This window comes from Sorex araneus, chromosome 4 (genome assembly GCF_027595985.1).
Source record: "Sorex araneus isolate mSorAra2 chromosome 4, mSorAra2.pri, whole genome shotgun sequence".
In the NCBI taxonomy this organism is placed as follows: domain Eukaryota; kingdom Metazoa; phylum Chordata; class Mammalia; order Eulipotyphla; family Soricidae; genus Sorex; species Sorex araneus.
The window spans coordinates 198760559-198786047 of record NC_073305.1 but is presented as its reverse complement, the minus strand read 5'-3'; the positions used below and the strand labels follow the sequence as shown (position 1 = coordinate 198786047).

The following is a 25489-nucleotide window of genomic DNA, read 5'->3' as shown; positions in this document are numbered from 1 at the left end:
GAAGTGGACAAGGGGCCTAGGGCTTTGGAGTCCAGAGAGAAACACCTGAGGCCAGCTCTGAGCTCTGCCGACCCGAGAGGTCTGGGAGCAAGAGGAGCTTGAGTGCGGCTGTGCCAAGCGCGGGTGCGGGGAGCAGACAGTGCCGGGGGTGGCCAGCAGCCTCCCCCCACGGGCGCCCTGTGCACCCCTGCGCCCCTGGCGCTCACCCCCGCAAGTGACAGTGGACCCTGCACCAGGCCCCCCGACCACGGGGTCACAACAGGGTGTGTGTGGGGGGGGTGCCTGCAGGAGAAGATCTACTTGAAAATCTGAAGCTTGGGCCAGAGCCATAACACAGGGGCTAGGGGGTCTTCCTTGCACGTGCCCGACCGGGTTCGATCCCTGGTATCCCATATGGTCCCCTGAGCACCACCAGGGGTAATTCCTGAGTACAGAGCCAGGAGTAACCCCTGAGCATCGCTGGGTGTCACCCAAAATAGCCAAAATAAAACACATTTTTTCAAGTTGTTTTAAAAAAAAGAAAATGTGAAACTTGGGGGAAAAAAATAATTGTTTTGGAGCCACACCTCACAGTGCTCAGGGCTTACTCCTGGCTCTGCACTCAGGATCACTCTTGGTAGGTTCAGGGGACCATATGGGGTGCCGGGGATTGAACCCCAGGTTAGCCACGTGCAAGGCAAGCACGCTACCCGCTGTGCTATTGCTCCAGCCCCCGGTCTTGTCTTTTGCAAGATCACAGCTCCAAGTAGCCCCTCGGTCTGCCTTTAGCAGAGGCTTGGAGCCATGGTCAGCAGCCAGACGGGGTCTGCGGTGCAGAGGTGACTGTCCTATCCTGGCCCAGCTCCCCGGTGGTCAATAAAACATCAGGTTAGACCACGATCCCACTCCTCAGTCATATTTTTTCCTCATGGACATCAACCCGGCAGTGCTCAAGGCTTACTCTGGCTCTGCGATCAGGAGTCATGCCGGGTGGGGTTTGGGGACCGCAGGCAGTGCTCGGTCAAACTGGGCCAGCCACACGCAAGGCCTGACCCCCAGCACTATCTCTATTCCTACTTACACTTTGCAAAAACGTTGGGGGCCAGAGCAATAGAACAGCAGCTAGGGTGCTTGCCTTGCATGCGACCGACTCAGGTTTAATTCCCCACATCCCACGGGGTGCCGCAAGCTCATTAGGAGAGATCCCTGAGCACAGAGCCTGAGTGAGCCCTGAGCACCGCTGGTTGTGGCCCCGCCCAAATAAAAATAAATAAAAGTAGGGGCTGGAGCAATAGCACAGCGGGTAGGGCATTTGCTTTGCACACGGCTGACCGGGGTTCGATTCCCAGCACCACCCGGAGTAAGTCCTGAGTACAGAGCCAGGAGTAACCCCTGTGCATCACCAGGTGTGACCCCCCCCAAAAAAGTAAAGTGCTCACACCAGGATACTCCCCAGCTGTGCCTTGTGTCCACTCTACAAAGGCCAGAGGTCCAGAGTGCAACCTCTGACCAAGTGAACCACCAGCAAGGCCTGGGAGTTCCTCCTGCACTCTGCATTGTGCAAATCTGGTCTTGACCAAGACCAGGGATATGCAACCAGAACAGCTCTTGCAGCTTCCTGCAGCAGCGCTCACAACCCTAGGAGTACCCCCAAGGGCGAAGGCCAGCGGTCCCACGGCCCCGCACACTCTCCGCTCCGGTAACATTTATTAAAGATAACTGACTGACAGCTAGATGAGGGAGGGCCCGGGCTGCTCTCAGTGCCCGGACACCGGACTCTATACACCTTATGTACAGGGGTGGGGGGCGGGAGGAGGCAGAGGGGCCACGGTGCAGTCGGGGTCGCGCCCGGGCCTCACACAGCGGACGCCAGCTTGCGCCTGGTGCTCTCACTGCAGCGGTGCAGGATGAGGTCCACGCTGGGCCGCGGAGGCACCGCAGGCTGTGGCTTCTGGGGCTGCTCCTGCTCAGCTGCAAAACCACAGATCAACCAGGTGAGAAGGCACAGCCCACCTGGATATGGCCCCAGCAGCGCATGCCTCCTGATCAGGCCCCGCCCCGCCCACCTGGGCCGGCCCCTGACCAGGCTCCGCCCCGCCCCGCCTCCCGGCCCCACCCCTGACTAGGCCGTCCCAGCCCCGCCCCACCCCCTGGCCCCGCCCCTGACCGGACCCCACCCTGCCTCTGGGACCGCCCCTAGCCAGGCCCCCCGCCCTGTACCCTCCTGGCCCCGCCCCTGACCGGACCCCGCCCCACCTCTTGAAACACCCCTAACCTGGCCCCGCCCTACCCTCCTGGCCCCGCCCCTGACTAGGCCCTTCTAGCCCCCTGCCCCATCCTCCTGGGCCCGCCCCTGGCAAGCCCCGCCCCAGGGGCTCCGCCCCCTGACTAGGCCCTGCCTTCTTGTCTCAAGAAAGCAGCAGTACTCAAAGAGAACCCCTGGGCACTACCACTCCGTTCCCGCCCCGCCCCTGGATAGGCCCCGCCCCATACTGGCCCCGCCCTCACGCTGGCTCCGCCCTGACTAGGCCTTCCTAGCCCCGCCCCATTCTCCTGGCCCCGCCCCTGACCAGACCCTGCCCCGCCTCTTGGAACGCCCCTAACCTGGCCCCACCCTACCCTCCTGGCCCCGCCCCTGACTAGGCCCTTCTAGCCCCCAGCCCCATCCTCCTGGGCCCGCCCCTGGCAAGCCCCGCCCCAGGGGCTCCGCCCCCTGACTCGGCCCTGCCTTCTTGTCCCAAGAAAGCAGCAGTACTCAAAGAGAACCCCTGGGCACTGCCACTCCCTCCCCACCCCGCCCCTGATAGGCCCCGCCCCCACGCTGCCCCCGCCCCTGCCCCTCCCCGAGCCCCGGCCGGGCCCCGCCCTGGCGGCACTCACGCAGTGGACTCCTGGGCCGGTGCAGCCCTGGCCGAGCCTGGCTCCGGCGCTGCTGCAAATAGCGGACGCTGTTGCGCCGATAGGTGTCCTGACTGAGGCGCTTCCGAGAGCGCTGGTGGATGCTTTGCGCGTTGCGGATGGACGACCTGGTCCCAGCGAAACGGGGCAACTGGTCAGCGCCCCAACGTCCATGCCGACCCGCCCAGGGGTCCTCGACTGGCCCCAGGAAGTGGGAGGTAGCCAGTGGGCGGCAGGCAGGGGGCCGCGCGGGTGCCAGCCCGCGGCACGTGCTCGGTCCCCGGGGCCAGCTCCGAGCGAGCTGCCGCCCACACCCCGCGGGGCTCGGGCTGGACAGCAGAAGGGGTGGGCGACCCGCTCACCTGCGGGGCGGGGCCCCTCGGCCCTTGATCTGGCGTTTGGCGCGGGCCTGGTCCTCGCCCGCCTTCTGCAGGTACATGGACGGGAAGTAGCCGGTGACATCTTCCTTCCTGCAGCAGAGGACAGAGGAGTGGGGTGGGAGCCCACCCCGCCGGGAGGGGGGCGGAGAATCGGCACCCGCTGGCATCAGCAGGCCCAGCTTCCTGGGGAGTGGGCGCCTCCCCGGACACGTGCAGTGCCTTTGGCCGTGCGTTCCTGTCTCGAGAAACCTGGCCAGCAGGTCACCTCTTCTCCCTGGCTTCCTGTTCTTCCCTTGGGCCACACCTGGCAGTACTCCTGGCTTACTCCTGGTGGGCTTGAGGGGACCCTGTGGGCTGCCAGGGATCGGCCCGCTGGGCAAGCCCTGACTCCGGCCCTTTTCCAGCCCTCTGCGCCTTTCGGGGGCTCCTCCTAGTCTGTCTTCTGAAAGCTTTTCTTGTTTGCATTTTGTCTGTCAGTGTGGATCACGTGAGGGCTGGGGGCACCCGCCACCGCACAGTGGACCTTATGTAGTTCCGGCACCATCTGTTGAAAAATCTTTCTTTCACCCAGAGAGATACAGGGTCGGGTGTTGCAGCCGTGCTGGGACCATATGGTCCCACAAAGACCACTCCCACTAGGAGTGGCCCCTGGGCACCGCGAGGGGTGGTCCGAAACAAAACAGAAATTTAAAAGAAAACTTTCTAGAGTTGGACAAGCCTCAAATCCTTCCGCCAGGATGGGGTGTCGCAGCCACAGGCTTGCCGGGGTCTTGGGCTGGCTCTGGACACAGGCAAGGACCTGGGGGGCTCCCGCAAGGAGCTCTGTGAGCCCCTGGACTCTACACACGCCCCCTGAACGGGAAAAAGGCAGCGCTTTCCTGCATTTGGGGAGCCTCAGCGAAGGGTCTGGGGGGCAGGGGGCTTGGCTTGGCGGCCCTGATGGTGTCAGGGACATGCCCCTAACACGCTCAGACAGGGACCTGAGCTCCTGGGACGGGCAGGCTGGGATCACCGCCCACCCACCCACACACCGCGCGGCAGAAAGGCCAGCAGCGCACCCTGTGTCACACAGCACCCACCCCTGGCAGGCAGCAGGAGGAAGGGGCTCCTACCTGACGACCCACCAGCCGTCCAAGAGCTTGTGGATGACCTCAATGGCCTCCCCCTCCTCAAGGGACATCTCGTCCTCCTGCTGAGCCTTGTAGGCTTGGATGCTGACGTAGTTCTCGCCTGCTCCGAGGGGGCGGGGTTAGGGCCGTGCCTCACCCCTCCTGAGGGGCCCTGCAGCTTCCCCTCCCCCCTGTTCCCCCGTGGGGTCCCCTGACGTTTGCCCGCTCCTGCTCTCCCTGGAAATCTTGCTGCACCCCCTCCTTTCACACCGGGGCCCCCCACACCTGCAGGGGTGCAGCCAGGTGAGATGGTAAGTGAGGGCTGCCACACCCCAGCACGCAGCCTTCGGGCCACCCCAGGCGAGCTATCGGCCTGGGGGGCTCAGTGCACCCAGTGTGTGTGTGTGTGTGTGTGTGTGTGTGTGTCTGTGTCTGTGTGTGGGCTCATGCACACAGTATATGTGTGTGTGTGTGTGTGTGTGTGTCTGTGTCTTTGTGTCTGTGTGTCTGTGTCAGTGTCTATTTTGGGCTTGGTGCACACAGTGTGTGTGTGTGTGTGTGTGTGTGTGTGTGTGTGTGTATGTGTCTGTGTGTCTGTGTCTGGGCTCATGCACACAGTGTGTGTGTGTGTGTGTGTGTCTGTGTGTCTGTGTGTCTGTGTCTGTGTCTTTGTCTGTGTCTGTGTGTCTGTGTCAGTGTCTATGTTTGGGCTTGGTGCACACAGTGTGTGTGTGTCTGTGTGTTTGAGCTTGTGCACACAGTGTGTGTGTATGTCTGTGTCTGTCTGTATGTGTGTCTGTGTGTCTTTGTTTGGGCTCATGCACAGTGTGTGTGTGTCTGTGTCTGTGTCTGTGTGTGTGTATGTCTGTCTGGGCTCATGCACACAGCGTGTGTGTGTGTGTCTGTGTGTCTGTGTGTCTGTGTCTGTGTCTGTGTGTCTGGGCTTGTGCACACAGTGTGTGTGTGTGTGTGTGTGTGTATCTGTGTCTGTGTGTCTGTGTTTGGGCTTGGTGCACACAGTGTGTGTGTGTGTGTGTGTGTGTGTGTGTGTGTGTGTGTGTGTGTGCCTGTGTTTGGGCCACACCTGGCGGTACTCAAGTCTTCCTCCTGACTCTGGGCTCCAGGGTCACTCCTGGCGGGCTCCAGGGACACTATCTGGGGCCAGGGATTGGACACGGGCCGTCCGCGTGTACAGTGAGTTCCCTCCCTGCTGTCATCGCTCTCTACCCCCTTTATATCCATGCAGGGCCTGAGCTGCAGCACAGTGGACAGGGCGCTGGCCTTGCGCCAGACAACCATGTTCCATCCCCAGCACCCCGTAGGGTCCCCAGAGCCCCCCCTAGGCTGGTCCATGAGCACAGAGCCCAGGGGAAGCCCCGAGCACTGCCAGGTGTCGCCCCAAAACAAAACCAAATGCTCCACTCTAATAGATCTAAAGGCTATTTTAAAACATGCAGTTTCCAGACTCCTCACTGGCCCCACCCAGCCCAGGACTGCCTGCGTTCACGCCTAACCAGCAGTAACGCCCCCACCCCCAGGAAGCCCTCCTGCCTGCACCCGGGGCTGCTCATCACTCGGCTTTGACCTCCAGGCTGGCTGCAACCCCTCCTCCTGCTGCCCTGGGTCCTGTAGGGCACACTGACTCGCCTCCTTCCCAGCCCCCCGCCACGCCCCCCACTGGCCTTCCTGTGCCCGCCCCCCACACCCCGCAGGGGTCACTCAGGCACCTGCATAGTTGGGTTCCGGGTCCTCGGCCTCGTCGGGGCTGTCCAGGGGCTCCAGGTAGGAAGCGGGCACCCAGCCACGCTTCGACTTTGTTTGGCAGAACCACCAGCCTGTGTGGGGGACATGGGGGGGGGGAGAGGCCGGGCAGTGTGGCGGGGGCAGACCCCCAGCACGCGGCTCAGACACCCCACCCGCAGGTCACACGCCCTCCTGGAGCTCGGTCGGACCCCACTCCACACTCGTCCCGTGGGGGCTTCCCCGTGAGCCCCACGGAAGACGGGGTGCAGCTCGAAGGTGTCCCGAGGGCGGGCCCCCCCCGCCTGCGCCTGGGGGAGGGGCTGACCGCTCTCGCTCTTCTCCACCACGTCCACCGTGTCCCCCGCGGCCAGGCCCATCTCGGAGCCCGAGCTCTTCTCGTAGTCGGCGATGGCGCGGTAGCTCTGCAGGATGAGGGGCCCCGTGATGTCTGCGCAGGGAGGAGGGGGGGTGTGAGACAGGACACGCTCGCCTCCGCAGACTCACCCCTCCCAGGGGCCCCAGAAGCCCCGACCCCGACCCCCGCTCACCCGCCACGCTGTTCTGGCCATCGCTGGGCATCAGGTAGGTCTCTGGCTTCTTCACCCTTCAGCGGGGAACCGCAGGGACTGACCCTCAGTCCTTTGCAGGGAGAGGGGACCCCCCCACCCCCGCCACCCCGACATGGCCCAGGATGTGGAAGACGCCCCTGAGCTGGCGTCCTGCTTCCTCCTCTTCCAGGCTGTGTGACTCCGGGCCAGTGGCCTTCCCTCTCTGGGCTTCAGTTCCCCACCCGCACACACTGCAGCCGGCACAGGGACGGGCACTCACTGGCTGTCTGCGGCGGGGAGCTTGAGGTCTTCGGGGCGCACCTCGAAGAAGCCCAGGAGGTGGGGGCAGCGGGAGATCTTGGGCGGCAGGCTCATGAGCGCGCTGCAGTACTCCGTGAGCGTGCCCTGGCGGCTCTCGGCGGCACGCTGCCCCCCGTAGAACCACCGTGGGGCTGGCGAGGGGCACAGAGAACCATGAAGGGGGCACGGGGTGAGGCAGGAGTGGGGGAGGAGGGAGGGCAGGGGGGCGGGCAGGGGGGCGGGCAGGGGGCTCACCGGGCAAGTGGGGGATGATCCTGTTCCCGGGGTCGATGTCCCCCGCCTCGATGGGGAACATCTCCTTCAGCATTTTCTGGACAGAAAGGGAGCGGGTGGGGCCGGGAGCCGGCTGAGGGGGCCCCTGGGACCACCACAGGGTCCCCGGGAACAGGCAGGGCGCTTCCCCGAGCCCCCGTGTTCAGCCTCCAGCTGGGCAGGCCAAGGACCAGGAGGGCGGAGAGAGAGCACTGCGGGGCGGGCGCTGGCCTTGCGCACACCAGACCCGGGTTCAATCCCTGGCATCCCCGGTGGTCCCCCAAGGTCTGCCAGGAGTGATTCCTGAGTGCAGACTCCTGAGCACCGCTGGGTGTGGGCCCTCCAATATATATATATATATATATATATATATATATATATATATAAAAGCATCTGGGGCCCTGGATCAAAATTGGGCATTTCCCAGGGCCCAAGTTCTAGCCCCAGGGCCCCCTAAGATCCTGAGCCCCGGCAAACAAAAACACGACCAAGTTAAAAAAATAATGTGGGGCCGCAGTGATAGAACAGCGGGTAGGACGTTTGCCTTGCACGTGGCCGACCTGGGTTTGACTCCCGGCATCCCATAAGGTCCCCCGAGCACCGCCAGGAGTAATTCCTGAGTGCATGAGCCAGGAGTAACCCCTGTGCATCGCCGGGGTTAAAGAAAAATAAGCAAAAAGCAAAAGAAAGAAGGAAAGAAAGAAAGAAAGAAAGAAAGAAAGAAAGAAAGAAAGAAAGAAAGAAAGAAAGAAAGAAAGAAAGAAAGAAAGAAAGAAAGAAAAGAAAGAAAGAAAAGAAAGAAAGAATAATGTCGGACTGGAGAGAGTAGAGCGGGGAGGGCACTTGCCTTGCCTGCGGCTCACCCAGGTTCAATCCCCGGCACCCCGTAGGGCCCCCCAAGCCCCACCAGGAGTGATCCCTGAGTGCAGAGCCCGGAGCCAGCCCTGAGCACTGGGCGTGGCCCACTGTCCCAAAGGCAGGCTTCTCTCCCGGGAGCCACAGCTGGGCTGACCCCCCCCCACACCCCATCCTGCCCCGACGCTCACGTGGAACTCGTAGATCTCGGTGAAGCGCCGGTAAACGACCTTCTCAGACAGATCCTGCCACTTCACCAGGAACATGTAGACCTGCGGGGAGAGCCCCGTGAGCCAGGGGTGCAGGTCAGCCCCGCACCCCAGAGTGGCGTCATGGGGTCCCAGGGATGAGCAAAAAGCACCAACTTCAAGGGCCCTGGAGCTGCCGGTCGTTAGGGCTCAGGGCCAGAGTCCCCTCGGTGAAGGGTGAGGGGAAGGAAGCAGTGACCCCTCCCAGACTTGTGAGAACGGGGAACGGAGCTTTGAGAAGAAGGTTCCAGAAGGCCTTCTCCAGGACCAGAGAGCAGCAGCACAGTGGGGAGGGCTCTTGCCTTGCAGGTGACTAACACGGGTGGGTCCCCGGCATCCCATGTGGTGCCCTGAGCCCCGTCAGGAGTGATTCCTGAGCACAGAGCCAGGAGTGACCCCTGAGGACCACTGCATGTGGCCCTAAAACAAAAGCAAAACAAAACTGATACAAGCCTTTGCAGTGAAAAGCCTATTACCTATTGGCCAGCTAGCAGAATTTAGGGCTGGAGCCATAGCACAGCGGTAGGGCGTTTGCCTTGCACGTGGCCAACCCAGGTTCGATTCCTCTGCCCCTCTCGGAGAGCCCGGCAAGCTACTGAGAGTATCCCGCCCGAACGGCAGAGCCTGGCAAGCTCCCCGTGGCGAATTTGATATGCCAAAAACAGTAACAACAAGTCTCACAATGGAGACGTTACTGGTGCCCACACGAGTCAATCGATGAGCAACGGGATGACAGTGACAGTGACAGCGTTATGTATGTGTTTATTTCAGGTTTGGGGAGCACAGAGAGACCTGGGGGGTCACTCCTGACAGGGCCAGGGGACCATGTGGTGGTGGGGACGGAACCCAGGCTGGGGTTCCCTCTCAGCCACATGACGAGAATTTTGAACAGGGCCAGGGTAGGGCCAGAGCCACGTACAGCGGTAAGGGCACTTGCCTTGCATGCAGTCAACCTGGGTTCGACCCTTTCATCCCATATGATTCCCCAAGCACTGTCAGGAGTGATTCCTGAGTGCAGAGCCAGGAGTAACCCCTGGGGGTGTGGTCCAAAAATCCAAAAAACAAAAAATAAATAAATAAATAAAACCTGATGCGGGGGCTAGAGCGCAAACACAGGGCTAAAGCTCTTGCCTTGCATGTGGCCGACCCTGGCTCGGGCACCAGCACCTCGTGGCTCCCCCTGGAGGCCCCGGGCTGGACTCTCGCTCCGCAGCAGAGAGGAGCGGGGACCATCTGAACCCACAACGTGGAAGCAGGGAAGGAAACAGAAGGGAGGGGCTGCTGACTCAGGCGCCAGAGCAGCGCAAGGTCACCATGGCAACCGCAGGGCACCGCTAGAACAGTCACCCGCGCGCAGCTGTCAGCACATCAGACTGGCAGCGAAGCCCAAGGACAGCGATGAAGCGGGACTAAAGGCTGGCAATACAGAAGCACAGACGCACAGCCCTGCTCAGCGCCCCCTGCAGGTGGACGAGGCCGCTACAGATTAGCGCCCCGCCCCCGCCCCGCCCCCTCCGCCCTCCCCCGAGGCTGCAGGAAGGAGCTGGGTTGTTCCAGGGTGGAGAGACCCCCCACACACACACACACCTCATCCCAGGGCCCCCGGACAAGGGCAACAAGGTAACAAGACCCCGCTACACCTCTCTCTCCTGCTGTGCTACTAAGGGAAAACCAGGAAGGAAATACAGTGCACATGTGTCCTTATTTTCACAGAGACGGAAGGAAGATCCGCCAGGACGGGTCTCCAGCACATTTGCTGGCAAAGCGTTTGATGTCTGGTCACGTGTTTGCATTTTGCATACTTCAAAAAGAAATGCAACCGACCAGGATATTTTTGGTCTTCAAATGAAATTCATTATCTATGCTTTGTGATATTTTCCTTTTTTTTTTTCTTTTTAGGTCACACCCAGCGATGCACAGGGGTTACTCGGCTCTGTACTCAGAAATCACCCCTGGCAGTGCTGGGGGACCATATGGGATGTTGGGAATTGAACCCGGGTCAGCCGCGTGCCAGGCAAACACCCTCCCCGCTGTGCTATTGCTCCAGCCCGCTTTGTGATATCTTAAAGCCAGCAGCCCCTTTAAGAGAGAAACAGGCAAGAAAACCCCCTGTAGAGACAGTACAGGGGTTAAGAAACTTGCCTTGCATCAAGCCAACTCAAGTTCCATCCCTGGCACCCCACAGAGTGCCCCAAACATTACCAGAAGTGATCCCTGAGCACAGAGACGGAGCAAGCCCTGAGCACCCCCCGGGGTGGCCCCCAAACAATAAATAAGATAAAAGGTCAGAGACCGGGGGCTGGAGTGATAGCACAGCGGGTAGGGCGTTTGCCTTGCACGCGGCCGACCCGGGTTCGATTCCCAGCATCCCATATGGTCCCCTGAGCACCGCCAGGGGTAATTCCTGAGTGCAGAGCCAGGAGTCACCCCTGTGCATCGCCAGGTGTGACCCAAAAAGCAAAAAAAAAAAAAAAAAGGTCAGAGACCAAAGCGATATAGTCCAGCGGGGAGGGTGCCCGCCTTGCGTGCGGCCGACCCATGTTCAATCCCCTCACCCCCCCTCTATCCCCTGAGCTCCACCAGGAGAGACCCCGGAGTGTGGAGCCAGGACTCAGCCCTGAGCACCACCGGGAGTGGCCCCACCCAAACAAAACAAAAGTCTGGCGCAGAACACAGAACTGGCTCCCTGGGTGGGTGGCTTGCTGCTGACTGGCAGAAACCGGAGCTTGAAACAAGCTCCCCTGGTGGGCGCAGAGCAGAGGGGCAGACCCAGGGTCCTGCGGGGAGCCGCTTCCCCCTGGAGAGCTGAGCGCAGGGAGGAAATGGGACGGGCACCAACAAGGAGCGTTTCCCCTGACGGCCCCCAAAGGGCAGAAGCCGTGAACACACCTGGGCCCGGGGGCCACCAGGGCAGGAGCGATGGGACAGTGCGGAGGGCACTTGCTTGGCACACAGCCGACCCGGGTTCGACCCCCTGACACCCCATAGAGTTCACTAGGAGCCCATGAGGAGCGACCTCGCAGTGCCAAGCCAGGAGTCAGCCCTGAGCACCACGGGGCGGGGCTCAAAAACACAAATATAAAAGAAGCAGGGCGCAGGGAGTGAGGGCCACAGGCTGATTATAACCGGGAGTAAACCCGGGCCCCCTGGGGCCAGAGGAAGCGGGGGAAGGACGTCGGCCCAGGCAGAGGGAAGGGGCAGAGCCAGCTGGCATGGGGGCTGAGGTGCATGCGTGGCACGGAGGAGGCCCGGCGTCCATCCCCGGCACCGCAAGGTCCCTGAGCACTGTCTGTGTGGGGGAGGGGAAAGGGAACGGGTCAAATCTGCAATGGCTTGTCCATAGGAATAAGTGACTGATGACACGGCTGAAACAGGGAGCCACTCCGAGTGAGTGTGACTGCAGGGGGCACCCAGGATGGGGAGATAGTCTGGGTGGGTGGGGCATTTGCCTTGCAGGCAGACCACCCTGTTCGATCCCCAGCACCCCACAGGGTTCCTGAGTGCAGAGCCAGGAGTAAGCCCTGGAAACTGCCAGGTGTGGATGGAAAACCAAAACCAAAACACAACAGCAACGAAACAAGAACAGCAAAAATCAAAAACAGTTTCCAGAGACCAGACAGTACAGAGGTAAGGCAGGGGTCTTGCGAGAACCAGGTTCAATCCCTGGCACCCTATGTGGTCCCCCTAGCCTCGCCAAGAGTGGCCCCTGAACACAGACCCAGAAATAAGTTCTAGTACCGAAACAAAAAATTAATATGGTTGGGGCTGGAGCGATAGCACAGCAGGTAGGGCGTATGCCTTGCATGTGGTTGACCCGGGTTCGATTCCCAGCATCCCATAGGGTCCCCCAAAAACCGCCAGGCATAATTCCTGAGTGCATGAACCAGGAGTAACCCCTGTGCATCATTGGGTGTGACCCCCCCAAAAAAAAGCAAAAAAAATTAATATGGTTAAAAAAAAAAAAAAAAGGGGGCCGGAGCGATAGCACAGCGGGTAGGGCGTTTGCCTTGCACGCGGCCGACCCGGGTTCGATCCCCGGCATCCCATATGGTCCCCCAAGCACCGCCAGGAGTAACTCCTGAGTGCAAAGCCAGGAGTAACCCCTGAGCATCACTGGGTGTGACCCAAAAAGCAAAAAAAAAAAAAAAAAAAAAAAGGGGCTGGACAGGCCAGAGTGATAACACAGCGGGCAGGGTGCTTGCCTGGCACTCGACTGACCTGGGTTTGACCCCCAGCACCCCCTATGGTCTCCCAAGCACCACTAGGAGTAACCCCTGACCATCACTGGGTGTGGTCCCAAGAAATAGAAAACAAAATAAGAACTCAACTCTTCAAAAAACAAAACAAAGCAAAACAAAACAAAACAGAACAAAAACAGGGCCAGGATTGACAGCACAGTGGGGAGGGCGTTTGCCTTGCATGCGGCAGACCCAGGTTCCATCCCCGGCACCCCACATCATCCTCCGAGCCTGCCAGGAGTGAGGAATCAGGAATGAGGGAGTAACCCCTGAGCACCGCTGGGTGTGGCCCGAAACAAAAAATAAATAGAAGGTCAAGGCAGAGAAGGCCCCGGGAAGACTGGCGGAGGGTCTGGTGACAGCTATGTGAGCTATGTGAGCTGTGGACTCCGACCTTTGTTTTGTTTTCTTGTAAAATTATTTCACCTTTAGGGCTGGGGCCATAGTACAGGGGGAGCATTTGCCTTGCATGGGGCTGACCCGGGTTTGATCCCTGGCGCCCTATGTGCTAGGAATATACCCGAGCACAGAGTCAGGAGTCAGCCTTGAGCACTGCTGGCTGTGGGCCCCAAAAAAATACAACAAAAAAGAAGCCTGCACAAAAATCGAACCCGGGTTCGATTCCCAGCATTCCATACGGTCCCCTGAGCACCGCCAGGGGTAATTCCTAGTGCAGAGCCAGGAGTGACCTCTGTGCATCGCCGGGTGCGACCCAAAGAGGAAAAAAAAAATTATATATTTTTTATTATTTTTATTTATTTATTTTTTCTTTTTGGGTCACACCCAGCAATGCTCAGGGGTCACTCCTGGCTCTGCACTCAGGGATCACCCCTGGTGGTGCTCAGGGGACCATATGGGATGCTGGGAATCGAACCCCGCTTGCAAGGCAAACGCCCTCCCCGCTGTGCTATTGCTCCAGCCCCAGGAAAAAAAAAATTAATTAATAAAATTTTAAAATAAAGAAGCTTGCAGAATCAGCTCCTGGTCCAGTGGTGCCCCTGGATGGGCTTTCTGGGGGGGGCGGGGGGGAATGAGGGTCAGTCACAGAGGGCACTGGGGTCCCTGACCCTGACAGGGGGCAGGGCTTGGAGACCCGCCCTTGGGGAGTGTGTAGAGCCAGGCTTGGGTCTCGTGGCTCTGGGCTGGGTAAGTCAGAGAGTCTAGGAAACGCGTCAGGTGGTAATTAAAGCTGGAAAAATCAACCAGAGAGGGGGCTGGAGCGACAGCACAGCGGGGAGGGCGTTTGCCTTGCACGCGGCCGACCCGGGTTCGATTCCCAGCATCCCATATGGTCCCCGGAGCACCTCCAGGGGTGGTGCTGAGTGCAGAGCCAGGAGTCACCCCTGCGTGTTGCCGGGTGCGACCCACAAAGCAATAATAATAATAAAGAACCCGAGGGGGGGTGACTCATGGCCAGGGTGCTCGCCCTGCAGACAGAGGCTGCGGGACCAGCCCCCGGTGACGCCCACACGTGTCCAGACGCTGGCGCACCCACAGAGTGCGGCGCGGCGGGTCCGAGCGCGCCCCACGCAGTGCCGGGAGCACGTGTGCAAGCTGACTCGCCCTCTGAGAGCGCCGCTGCGCGGGGGGCCCACGGGGAGCCCGCCCCGCACCCCTGGGGGCACTGCGGCCACGGGGAGCGTCGCAACCGGATGTGCAATCTCGGGGCGCAGCACGGAGCGCGGGGGGCAGCCCCGGGTCACCACAAGGAAGGGAAGGGGAAGCGGCTGAAGGGGCCAATCGGCGCTTTGCACAAGCGACAACAAACCGAGAAGCAGGGACAGGAGAGGAGCTGTTCGCCCCGACTCGGGCCAGCCGGGCCCCGCCGGGAGTGACCCTGAGCCCAGGAGGACTCAGTCCTGAGCACCGCCCGCTGTGGCCCAGACAGCGCCCCTGTGAAAAACAAAAACAAGCAAACTTCTCCAATGTGTAACAAGGAGTTGAGAAAGTTTCTGTTTCGCGTCCAAAGGTGGGAGAGAGAGGGGAGAGGCGGCGGAAGGAGCACTGGAGTTTGGGGCATCTGGGGAAATCATTTGTGAATTTTACCTCTAAATTGGAAGTTAAAGGGGAAAAAGGGGCCGAGGGCCGGAGAGAGCACTAAGGGAGGCCGCTGACCTAAGCGGCTGACCCAGGGTTCGTCCTGGCAACCCGCACGGCCCCCGAGTCCCACCCAGTGATCCTGAGCACAGAGCCAGGAGTCCACCCTGAGCACCACCAGCTGTGACGTTTCCCCGCCCTTCCCCGCCAGAAAAATAAAAAAAGAAGAGGCTGGGGGGCTGACTGAGCACGCGCCATGGTGAGGGCCCCCGGGGCCCCCGCCCTGCCCCGCATGGTCCCCGAGAACCCTCAGGAGCCCCAGCAGACGGCAGAGGAAGACAGGCCCAGGCGCCCAAGACAGCGTTCCTGGAGTGCGGTGGGCTGAGTGCAGCGCCCACTTGGCCTGCCGCCCTCGGGTGTGCATGTGTGTGTGCATGCATGTACCTGAGTGTGTGTGCCTGAGTGTGTGTGCATGTGTGTGTGTGCCTGAGTGTGTGTGCCTGAGTTTGTATGCCTGAGTGTGTCTGAGTGTGTGTGCCTGAGTGTGTCTGAGTGTGTGTGCCTGAGTGTGTGTGCCTGAGTGTGTGTGCCTGAGTGTGTCTGAGTGTGTGTGCCTGAGTGTGTCTGAGTGTGTGTGCCTGAGTGTGTGTGTGTGCCTGAGTGTGTGTGTACCTGTGTATGCCTGTGTGTGTCTGAGTGTGTGTGCCTGAGTGCGTGTGTGCATGTGTGTGTGCCTGAGTGTGTGCCTGTGTGCACCTGAGTGTGTCTGTGTGTGTGTATCTGAGTGTGTGCATGTGCCTGAATGTGTGTGTGTGCCTGAGTGTGTCTGAGTGTGTGTGTGTGCCTGAGTGTGTGCCTGAGTGTTTCTGAGTGTGTTGGAGTGTGTGTGTGCCTGAGTGTGTGTGTGCCTGTGCAGACAAGCCCAGGCAGAACAGGGCTCTGGGGGCCTGTGGCCTGTCATCATGCTGGTGGCATGTGACCCCCCAGGGTGCTTGAGGGGCGGCCACCCTAGAAGACGGTCAGGACGGGAGGAGATGCAGAGCCAGAGCACAGCCCAGCCACGGCACCTGGCCCCCGCTCCCCCCCCCGTCCCCCGCCCCCCCACCCCTGCCCCCTCCGTCTGTCCCCACCCCCTCCCCACCCCTGTCCCCTGCCCCCACCTTGTCCCCCATACCCCCACTCCTGCCCCCTCCGTCCCTGTCCCCTGCCCCCCCACCCCTGCCCCCTCCGTCTGTCCCCACCCCCTCCCCACCCCTGTCCCCTGCCCCCACCTTGTCCCCCATCCCCCACTCCTGCCCCCTCCGTCCCTGTCCCCTGCCCCCCCACCCCTGCCCCCCCGTCCCCGCCCGCCACCCCCACCCCTCGCCCTCCCCGGGGCCCACTCACGTAGTGCTGGCTGGGGACGAAGCGCTTCTCGAAGCCCAGGAGGGCGATGTGGCGGATGAACGTGTCCCCCATGGCCCACGCTGTGCTGCGCTGTGCTGCGCTGTGCTGCGCTGTGCGTCTGGGCCCCGGGGGGCTGGCTGGGCCTTAAATGCCCTGGAAAGGGGAAGTGGGAGGCGGCAGGGCTGGGGTGGGGAGGGCGCACACGGCCTCAGCGGCTCCTTTCAGTTTCGGGGGATCCTCAGGTGCCCAAGCGCCTCAGACTGACCGTTGTTCTGGTGGCCCCGACGGCGTGCAGGCCGGGGTGTCCGCCCACCACCTCGGCTCTCTCCTGCCCCCCCGCCCCCCCAGCCTTAGCACCTGGACCAACGTTCACAGCTGCAAGTTCCACCCTCACTTCTCTCTCAGCCCAGACACCTCCTCCAAGAAGCCTTCTTTGGTACTGTCACATACTAGCCCAACTTCCTGCTCCCTCCCTGCTTTCGATTTTTTTCCCTCAAAATGACTTTTCAGGACAGGTGTATGGGCCAGGGACCCTGTGTCTCCTTAGCTAGGATGTGAGCGCAGGGCTCCAGGGCCCTCTGGGGCTGCCCCGGACACTTGTGACAGGGGCTGGAGTCCTTTCGCCACTGGCTCTGGGCCAGACACAGGCCCCGCCAGGGTCACCTTCACTGGGAAGGGAAGGGGCACTCGAGGAGGCGGGGGTGGAGGGAGACATCCTCAAATGGCCACTGGGGGCCCGTGTGGACGCCCAGTATGTCCAGCTGTCACCCCTGCAGCACTCCCACTCCCTGTAGTGCTCCCACCTCCTGGACTCCCCATCCAGTGCTCCCAGGCCAACTCTCTGCAGGTCAAGCCTGTGCGGGGTGGGCGGGGACTGCCGACTGTCTTCTGAGGACACCAGGCTCTTCCTTCCCTTTCTTTTTTTTTTTTTTTTTCTTCCTTCCCTTTCTCCCCACTGGGGAAGCCCCAAACTTTCCACTCTTGGGTCAGCCAGGCAGCCCACCAGCCCGTGTCCAGCCCCGGGCCAGGTCACTGGGCAGCGGGAAGCAAGTGACATGAGGTCAGGAGTGGCTGTGGGTTTGCCCGCGGGCTGGAGAAGGTGAGACAGGGGCTCCGAGAGCTCCAAAGGACGTGGGCACCAGCTCGGACTCGGACTCCTTGGGACACAGGGGTGTGGGGGCTGGGCGAGGGAGCTGGCCGTGCATGCGGCCTGCCTGGGTTCAACCCCAGAGGCCAAGTAGGCCCCCGAGCCCCGAGGGGGTGATCCCTGAGCACAGCCGGGCGTGCTCCAAAGACAACCCCCCCGACGTGGATGTGTGACGTTGCGATGGCGCTAGGACAGTGGCCCTCCCTGCAGGCCCCCTGGCCCCAGGACCCCTCAGAGGCAGACTGCCGACCTCTGGTGAGCGAAGACAGCACGGGTGAGGCGCTGGGTCCCCAGCAGGTGCGGGGCTGGGGGCCCCTGTGCCCGGACTTCTGGAAGCCTCCTGACCGGGTCCTCAGCCCAGGAAGGCCCAGCTGTGCCATGGGACAGGCGTGGGGGTGGGCACAGCGTCAGTGCCAGGCGGTGCCCTCTGGTGCCCCTCAGCAGCGGGGTGAGTCCCACTGGGCAACCCCCACCCAGGTCTGACGTGCTCTCTGGAATCGGGGAGCAGAGAAGCCCCCATGTCTGGGCGCAGGACAGACCCGAGCTCGGGAGAGGGGCACGTGCCATGGTCGGGGGTCAGGGAGGTGGGGGGCCCTCACCAGGAACCCGCCTGACCTTAACGGCTGTGTCAGGGATCCATGGGGCGGGCTCAGACCCTCCCTGGGGGCCTCTGGTGGGGACACCTCCCTGCCACACTCGGAAGCTGACCCCGGGTTGGCACTGAGGGCACAGCGGGTGCACGATGGAGGCGAGGTGGCACCTCGGTGGCTGGCGGGTGAGGCGGGAGCCTGGACATGCCTGGCAGCATCCAGCAGAGCCCCACGCCCGGTCCGTGGGTCCCCCACCTCCTGCTCACTGGCACCCCCACCCCGCCGTGTCCGGGCCCCGCTACGCAATGGAGGGGCAGCCCGGCGCCAACAGGCCCCGCTGGACACGGCAGGGTGAGACAGCCGTCCCCTGGGCAGTGCTGACTCCAGGCAGATGCCGCTGGCCGGTGCCCAGGTCACACCCGGGCTGTCCTGCCGTCCACGTAGGCCTCACCCCTGCCCTCTTGGGAGCTGCCTCCACCTTCCCCATTTTTTTTTTTTTTGGTTTGGCTTTTTGGGTCACATCTGGTGATGCTCAGGACTGACTCCTGGTGGTGCTCGGGGCCATAAGGGATGCCGGGGATCGAGCCCAGGTCCGACACACGAAAGGCAAGTAAATGGCCTCCCCACAGTCCCATCGCTCCAGGCCCACGGCCTCTCTGCACGGCTTCCCTAGGGACTCCAGTGGGTGCCCCGAGGGCGCGAGCCCGGCCCCCCCACTGCTCACCCCTCTTCCCCTCGGCCAGCCTGTCCTTTCAGGAAACACCTTCGCAAGCGGGGATTGCCTCAGGGCTGGCCTTCAGGGCTCCGCACCCCAACTTCCTCAGCAGCAGACCACAGCGTGCACGCAAGGGCCGGGGACCAGAACCAGGGAACTGGGCAGCCCCGTATGTTTATCTTGTTTTGGCCCTACTTCCTGGGTGAGGAAACCCCCCCAGCAATGCACAGGGGTTACTCCTGGCTCTGCACTCAGGAATCACCCCTGGTGGGCTTGGGGGACCATCTGGGATGGCTGCGTGCAAGGCCGGTGCCCTCGTGCTGTGCGGCGGCACCTCTGGCTCTGTCTGGGTCAGCCTGTAGGCGAGCGCACTTGCTCCCAGCTCTCTGCAGTGCTCGGTGTCGCGGGGTCACTGGTTTGGACACAGGATGCCAGGTGGCTGAAGCCAGGCGCTTCTCACCCAGCAGTGCTCAGGTGGGGTGGGGCCATCACCATCAATCCAGTTAGAGCTGGATGTGGGACGCAGGCCACACCCAGCCCTGAGCCCCGGCTAGGGCTGAGTTTGTCCCCAGCCCAGTCCCTGCCGAGCCGACAGTGAGGCAGGCGTGGCTGCGACCTTGCCCTGGCGGCAGGGTGGGCCGGCCCTCTGCACCCGAGCTCAGAGGCAGAGTGGGCACCGCCTCCCAGACCCGGGGCCAGACGGGGGTCTGAGCCCAGCCAGGAGAGGGGCTTGGAGCAGGGCCCTCTGCTCAGGGTTTCCACCCCTGCCGCGTCCCCCCCCACCCCCTCCCGGGGCGGGTCTGTCCCAAGCCCCATTCTGGCCCACACCACCAGCCCCCGACTCGATGCCCAGGGTGAGTCTCGGAGCCCCGTCCTTCGGGGGAGGGGGAGCCGGCCGCGCCCCCTTGGCATGACGCCCCCTACCCCGCCCCCCGCCCCGACAACAGACACTCAGACAGCTCCACCAGGAGGGAGTTAGTGTGTGAAAGGCATGGATGGATCTTTATTTATTACCCTATATCTACAATTTAATTTGAGGTAAAATATAAGCAACACGTAAAAAGGCCTATTTCTGCTACCATGTAGTATAATTCTCCATTGTGAATATCGTGATAAAGCTAATGGGAACTACGCCGTCCAGTCCTCCCGCCCGCAGAGCCGGCCGCGCGGGCCCCCTGCTCACGCCGCCCCGAGACGGCGGGACCCCAATGGGGCCCCTCCCGCCCTGCGCCGGGGCCGCAGTGTTACAAGCAGAATGATACAAGAATGAAGGCAACGACCCCCCCACCCCCCGAACCTGATCCAAGCCGGGACAGCGCCCCCCGCAGCCCACAAGCCACCGCGCCGGACTCCCGCCCCACCCCCGCAGCACGTGGCGGGGACTCGGAGGAGGGTCGTGTCCACCGTCTCAGCACGCGTGGAGATACTGACCTCACAGGTGGCCGCTGCGTGACCGGGTGCTCACTTTTAATTATGATTAAAAAAAAAAAACAACAACAAAAAACCAAAAACAAAAAAACAAACAACAAAACCAAAAAAAAAAAAAAAACCGAAAGCCAAAACAAAACCAGAGAACCATGATAGACAGACAGCTTCGGAAAAGGGTTTAGTCAAATATACAGATACTAACTGTCGCGCAGTCATTAAGGAGAGCCGTGAACAAAAGGGTCACTGAAAACGATTTTTCAAATAGAAAAACTCAAGAACTGAACTATCACGGGTGTTTCTCTTCGCGCAGAAGCGGAGCTATCCCGGGAGGGGCGCGTCGGCCGCCGCGGGAGCATGGAGGAGCCGGTGGGCCCGTCCCTGGCGTCTCCCGTCGCCGCCGGCACTGCTGTCAGGTCCGCAGAATACATTCCAAAGTCAACCAGCCATTCCAAAGCTACAGTCACTCTGCTCTTTAATTCAATTCACAGAACTGCTGAAAAAGTAGACATTTCTATCTAAAAGTAGAAAAAAAGGTTTGTATAGAAGGTATTTCTGTTATACAAGTATATTACACAGCGGGGCGGGCGCAGGTCCGGAAGCTCCTCTCGGCCTCGGGTACTGGGAGCTACGGCAGAGAAGACAGAGGTCACGCGCGGACAGGAGGCTGTGGCGGGCGCACGCGGAGCCCTCCCGGCCTGCCCGAGGCCAGTGCCCCCCACCGTGCTTTTGGGGGTGTCCCACGGAGCCTCTGTGCCAGGCAGGGGTGACCGACCCGTCGGGCCCAGGCCGGGTGTGGGGGGTCTCCGAGGCCTCGCGGGGACCCGAGCACCCGCGAGGCTCCAGCACGGGCGGCGAGGGCCCCGGGGCTTTACCGTAGGAGGTGTGTCTACCACGTGTCTACCACGTGGGGTCCGGCTCCTGCTTGATCTGCGAGTTCCCGTCAGTCTCCTTGGCTTCTGCCGAAACAAGCGGGAGCCGGGTCAGCGCAGCGGGAGCCTCGCCCTGAGCAGCACCCCCCCTCGGGACCTGCTCGGCCACCACGGAAGAGATGCAGGGACCACCAGCCACTGTTCGAGACTGTGCACCCAGTGGCTTCACAGGAACTGACCGCTCTCTCTCTGATGGCGTCCCATGGTGGACACCGGCTCCTCCCCACCCGGTCACTTTAAAATTCTGGTGTACAGAGAACTGTCTCCACATTTCCTTTGTTACGGGGGTGCATCCTGGGTCACACCCGGCGATACTAGGTCGCTCCTGGCTCTGCACTCAGGATCTACTCCTTGCAGTGCTGGGGGCCACACTGGGCGGCCTGGCTCTGCCCTCTGAAATCACCCCTGGCGGTGTCTGGGAGACCATACGGGATGCCAGGGATCGGTCCTGGCTCAGCCCGGGGTACGAGCACGCCAGTGCTGACAAACTCATTTTGTAATTTCAGATTTAAATACAGACACACAAAATACGATCACAAAGAATGTGCCTGTTAGTCCCTGCCCGACAGCTGGTGAGATAGTTCTCCTGCCCGACAGGCCCACGGGGGTGAGTGGACTGGAAGCACAGCTTGGGGGCTGCCCCAGGAACCTGGCTCTTCCTGACCCCCATCAGGGGGTAACGGAGCCAGAGAACCCACACGTCACCCCTCTAATCTGTTTCTGATCGTAACTGCAGGCGGAACACACCCAGAACGGGGGCGCTGTCCTTGCACACGTGCCCCGCTGGGGCCGATGCCCACCCCCCCAGAGAGCACAGGGCAGGCGTGCAGTGCCGGGGACCCCGAGCCTGTCCCGACCCAGGCGTCGGACAAGGCTGCCCCTCGATACCTTCTGTGACCGGCACCTCCAGCTGGCTGGGCTCAGCCGACTCTAAGGAGAAGCACAGGCAGGTTTGACCATTACTCAGGCTGCTTTCCGTGACTCAGAGGGGAGAAAGCTCCAGGCGTGATGCCCCCCGTAAAGCCAAAGTCCCCGCAGCCAGGAGACCAGAGGGTCTGGGTAAGCACGTGGTTACTCAACGGAACTTTCCAAAAGGGACAGCTTCTCCGCAAGTGGTGAAAGGGTCACAGGCTGGTCTGGGTGGGAGCGCTCGAGTCAGCCCTAACCACAGCCAAGTTCCTCCTTTCCACCCTCTGCACCCCTGACTCAACAGCCGCCCGCTGCCCCGCTCAATGAAAACTTGTCGCCACTTTCAATGAACCAGAGCTCGCTGGCCAGGACGTTCTCCTCGAAGGAATTTTCCCAAACAACCACACCACATGCATTTCCGCCTGACGCGCTCTCAGAAGCACGTGGCGTGGGGGAGACACCTTCTTGCCCTCAAACAACGCGTGCTCCTGGCCAGCGCCCCCGTCCGCTCTGCGGCAGTGCGGGAGGGCCAGGGACGGGGAGAGTCTTGGGTACGACTGGGGCCATTCTGCTTTCTGCTGGCTTAGAGAAAAGGAGATTTCTGGGTAGGGGTGGAGGCTGGAGTCCACTGTGGTGGCCGAATACGCGCAGGACCCTGTGGGGTGGGTGTGCAGGAGCCCTAGGACGGACCCCCAGAGTTCTGTGGGCGGCTCTGAGACACCCTATTTCCTCCGGCTCCATTTACCTTGTATCACTGGGCCTTCAGATTCACTCTGGTCAACCAGCTCTGAAAACAAGGCAGAGAAGTTACAATAGCTTCCCGATGTTACATTTAAATAGCAGTGTTTACTCCGAGTAATTATTTAAAACAAGCGATCTCAGAGAGGGGCTGCTGCTCTCAGGGGAGGCGGGAGGCCCTGTGCTCCCTGGCACCCAGCAGGGGTCAGAATTGACTGAAAGGGACCCCAGGGATCTGTCCAGGCAACAGTGTCTGAGAGTCCGGTGGGGGGGTGTCCACTCACACGGCGAGACCTAGCGAGGCACGCACCCTTCCACAGAGGCGTACAAAGACACGCCGTGAGTCCCCCGGGGCAGGACTGAGAAACTGTTTTTTCTTTCTTTCTTTTCCTTTCTGGGGCACAACCAGTGGCTCTCAGGGATCACTCCTGGCTCGGGGGACCGTATGCGGTGCTGAGCTTTGACCCCAGGTAGGATGCGTGCAAGGCTCGCCCCCAGCCCGTAAACTAAGATTTAAACACCAAAGACACCGGCCCCTTCTATGCCTAGAGAGCGCCTGCGTGCTCTATTCACAGCCAGGCCGACCCAGGCCAGCTAAGCCACGGGGTGTCGGCCAGGCTCCCCGAGAGGGCGGCAACACCCCCAGCCCAGGAGAGAGGAGGGGGCCCAGGAGATACTCACGGTTATTGATCACCAGCCCCGGGAAGGGCCTAGGAGGGAAACACAGTGTGAGAACGGGCCCCGGCTCTGGGCACACCACGCCTGTGCCGCTTGGCCGCTACACTGCCTCGTGCTGGGGAGGGCGGGAAGGGGGGACTCTTGGCCCACCGGGCTGGGGCCCAACGGTCAGGCCACACGCGCCTGCACTCCGCGCTGCTTCTCCCCCGGGACCCACTCCTCCCCCATCTCTCCCACTCGTCTGTCTGTCCACCCGTCCCTCCATCCTGACACAGGCTAGAGAACGTCACCCGCGGGACAGGGGCTGTGTCTCGGGGAGCGGGTGGGCTCGGAGCAGCCGCCGGGGGCAGCTGGGCGACAACCACAGTCCACACGGCGTGACAACGAGCCGACAAGGCTCTGGGAACTGGGCCGTGGAGGAAGGACGAGGCCAGAGCACACTGCATGGGAGCCCGAGGCTCCGCCAACCCCACACACACCGCAGGGACCCTCGCCAGCCCATCACGCAGCAGGGCACACGCGCACTCCAGTCCGTCCAACACTGACGTGGAATGGGGCCCACCCCGTGCGCGTGGGGCAGGGAAGGTCCGAGCTCAGCCGAATTCTCTGCCCGAGTCACTCTGTTCCAGCACGACCAGGAGTGTAGTGTGTAAGCCAAAGACTCCAACCAAATAAGCTGCTACAAACACCAGCGGCAGGCTGGATTTGGTCCCCAGCCCAGAGGCCGTTTTTCTAAAATCTATTTTCAGGTAACACCTGGGGGTGCTTAGGGATGACTCCTGGCTCAGCGCCATGGGATCGTATGGGGTGCCAGGGATCGAACCCAGGTTGGCCGGCTGCAAGGCAAGGGCCCTGCCCGCTCCAGGGTCTCTGAAGGCAGAGCGCCCACCTGCTCGGCGGCCGAAACTTCTCTGAGCCGACTCGGTCCTCGCCCCCCCGCCCACCCACCTGATGACTGTGAACTTGATAAACTCCGCAGAGTCCAAGATCCTGCGCATGGAGCTGATCTCCAGGTAGCTGGGGGCCTTGAAGGACACGCCGGGGGGCATGCCGTCCACCACCACGCAGCCGGGGTTGATGGTGATCTTCCGGTAGGGCACCTTCACGGGGAAGCCCATGCCGATCGCCTCCCCTGGAGAGCGGGAAGATAGAAAAGCGGGTGGGGGAGAATACGAACGAGCCCGTCACACTGGGAAAGGTGCAGAGCACACAGCCACCCCAATTCCAGGCCGCAGCCAACCGGGGTCTGGCACACTCCGAGCAGCCTTCAGTGCCAACGAGGATCTTATCAGCTTGGCCTTCAACCACCTACTCGACTCCACTTGTTATTATCTCTTGGGCCACACCTGGCAGCTTTCTGGGCTTCCTCGTGGCTCTGTGCTCAGGGATCACCCCAGGTCACCTGGGGCAAAGTGCGTGCCCGGCCCGCTGGGCTATCCCTTCGGCCCCTTTCCACTTCCCAAACAGGACGTCACGACTACCTGAGAGTGGCTAATGCTCAGAGGGCACTGAGACCACGGTCTCGCCCCACGCCCTTCACTTCCGTGAACTTCACTCACCGAACTTCCGGCTGAAGAGATCGTTGACCTGCTCCCTCAGCTGCCTGGCCTTCTCCACCTTGGACAGCCTCTCATTGTCATCGTCTGAAACACAGAAGTCGCACCGCTGAACGATGCCACCGCATCTGTTCTGTTCTCTCTGGGGGCCACAGGGCTGAGTCCTGGCTCTGCTCAGGAATCAGCCCTGGTGGTGCTCGAGGGACCGAACAAGGCCACGCCCTCTCCACTACACTGGCGCTCCGGTGCAGAGACGCAATCTGTAATCCAAGTAATAAATGAATCCCGAGGGGCCTCCCTGGCCAGTGCTCCCAGGGGCAGGGGCCCTGTCGTGACACATGGGGTCCCAGGGATCACCCACATTTTGGCTGCTCTAAAGGACCCGATCGATGCTGGGGCCGGGGGAGTCTCGTGAACAGGACAAGGCCGATGTGTGAAAAACCGCGATCAAGACGCAACGCGGCTCCATCCCTGTCACGGGGCCTGCTTTGGGCACGTGGGTGCCCAGGGTGCTCCCGAGACCCGGCCGGGGACGCACCTGGAATGGTGACCTGGATGATGTTGAGATCCTCGACGCCAGACGCGGTGGTGTTGACGCTGGGCGACGAGTTTATCTTCCCTTCAAGGGCAAACGGAGACTCAGCACCCAGAGAGGCACCCCAGGGCCACCCCCACCCCCGCCCAGCCCCGAAGTGGCAGCGTCCGTTCCCCCCTCCCCCGGAACGGTCAGGCTTGACTCTTCCCCGAGTGCTCAGTACAGGACAGCAGCTGCTGTGAAGGAGCAACTGCACACCGGTCTCAGCTG

At 61.6% G+C, this 25489-nt stretch overlaps 2 protein-coding genes across 9 annotated transcripts in view; both read right to left on the bottom strand.

Annotated features, from left to right (window-relative positions):
- Positions 1-1693: 1693 nt before the first annotated feature.
- On the bottom strand, positions 1694-16088 carry NCF1 (neutrophil cytosolic factor 1). Its single transcript, XM_055136262.1, has 11 exons — positions 15995-16088; positions 8277-8357; positions 7213-7288; positions 6938-7109; positions 6658-6713; positions 6435-6557; positions 6094-6201; positions 4370-4487; positions 3240-3347; positions 2860-3005; positions 1694-1950 (listed from the first exon to the last, which is right to left on the bottom strand). The coding sequence occupies exons 1-11, from the start codon at positions 16064-16066 to the stop codon at positions 1835-1837; spliced, it is 1176 nt and encodes a 391-aa protein (XP_054992237.1). The 5' UTR covers positions 16067-16088; the 3' UTR covers positions 1694-1834.
- Positions 16089-19429: 3341 nt separating this feature from the next.
- Positions 19430-25489, bottom strand: part of GTF2I (general transcription factor IIi) — a 71315-nt gene continuing 65255 nt past the window's right edge. For 7 of the 8 annotated variants that reach the window (XM_055134382.1, XM_055134386.1, XM_055134383.1 and 4 more), the window contains 8 exons: positions 25223-25303; positions 24688-24771; positions 24077-24260; positions 23132-23160; positions 22458-22499; positions 21692-21733; positions 20747-20830; positions 19430-20499 (listed from right to left, as the gene is read on the bottom strand). In XM_055134382.1, coding sequence (XP_054990357.1) covers positions 20772-20830; positions 21692-21733; positions 22458-22499; positions 23132-23160; positions 24077-24260; positions 24688-24771; positions 25223-25303 — 521 coding nt within the window. In that variant the 3' untranslated portion in view covers positions 19430-20499; positions 20747-20771. The remainder of the gene's footprint in view (positions 20500-20746; positions 20831-21691; positions 21734-22457; positions 22500-23131; positions 23161-24076; positions 24261-24687; positions 24772-25222; positions 25304-25489) is intronic. The other variant, XM_055134384.1, reaches the window with a different exon arrangement.

What these genes read in the sequence shown, in the direction of transcription:
- NCF1 (XM_055136262.1), bottom strand. Translation starts at nt 16,066, where the DNA reads ATGGGGGACACGTTCATCCGCCACATCGCCCTCCTGGGCTTCGAGAAG. An exon ending in CCGAGATCTACGAGTTCCAC is followed by an intron (nt 7,289 to 8,276) that starts GTGAGCGTCGGG and finishes CTTTCTGTCCAG; the next exon opens with AAAATGCTGAAGGAGATGTT. An exon ending in GACGGCTGGTGGGTCGTCAG is followed by an intron (nt 3,348 to 4,369) that starts GTAGGAGCCCCT and finishes CCTCTGCTGCAG; the next exon opens with GAAGGAAGATGTCACCGGCT.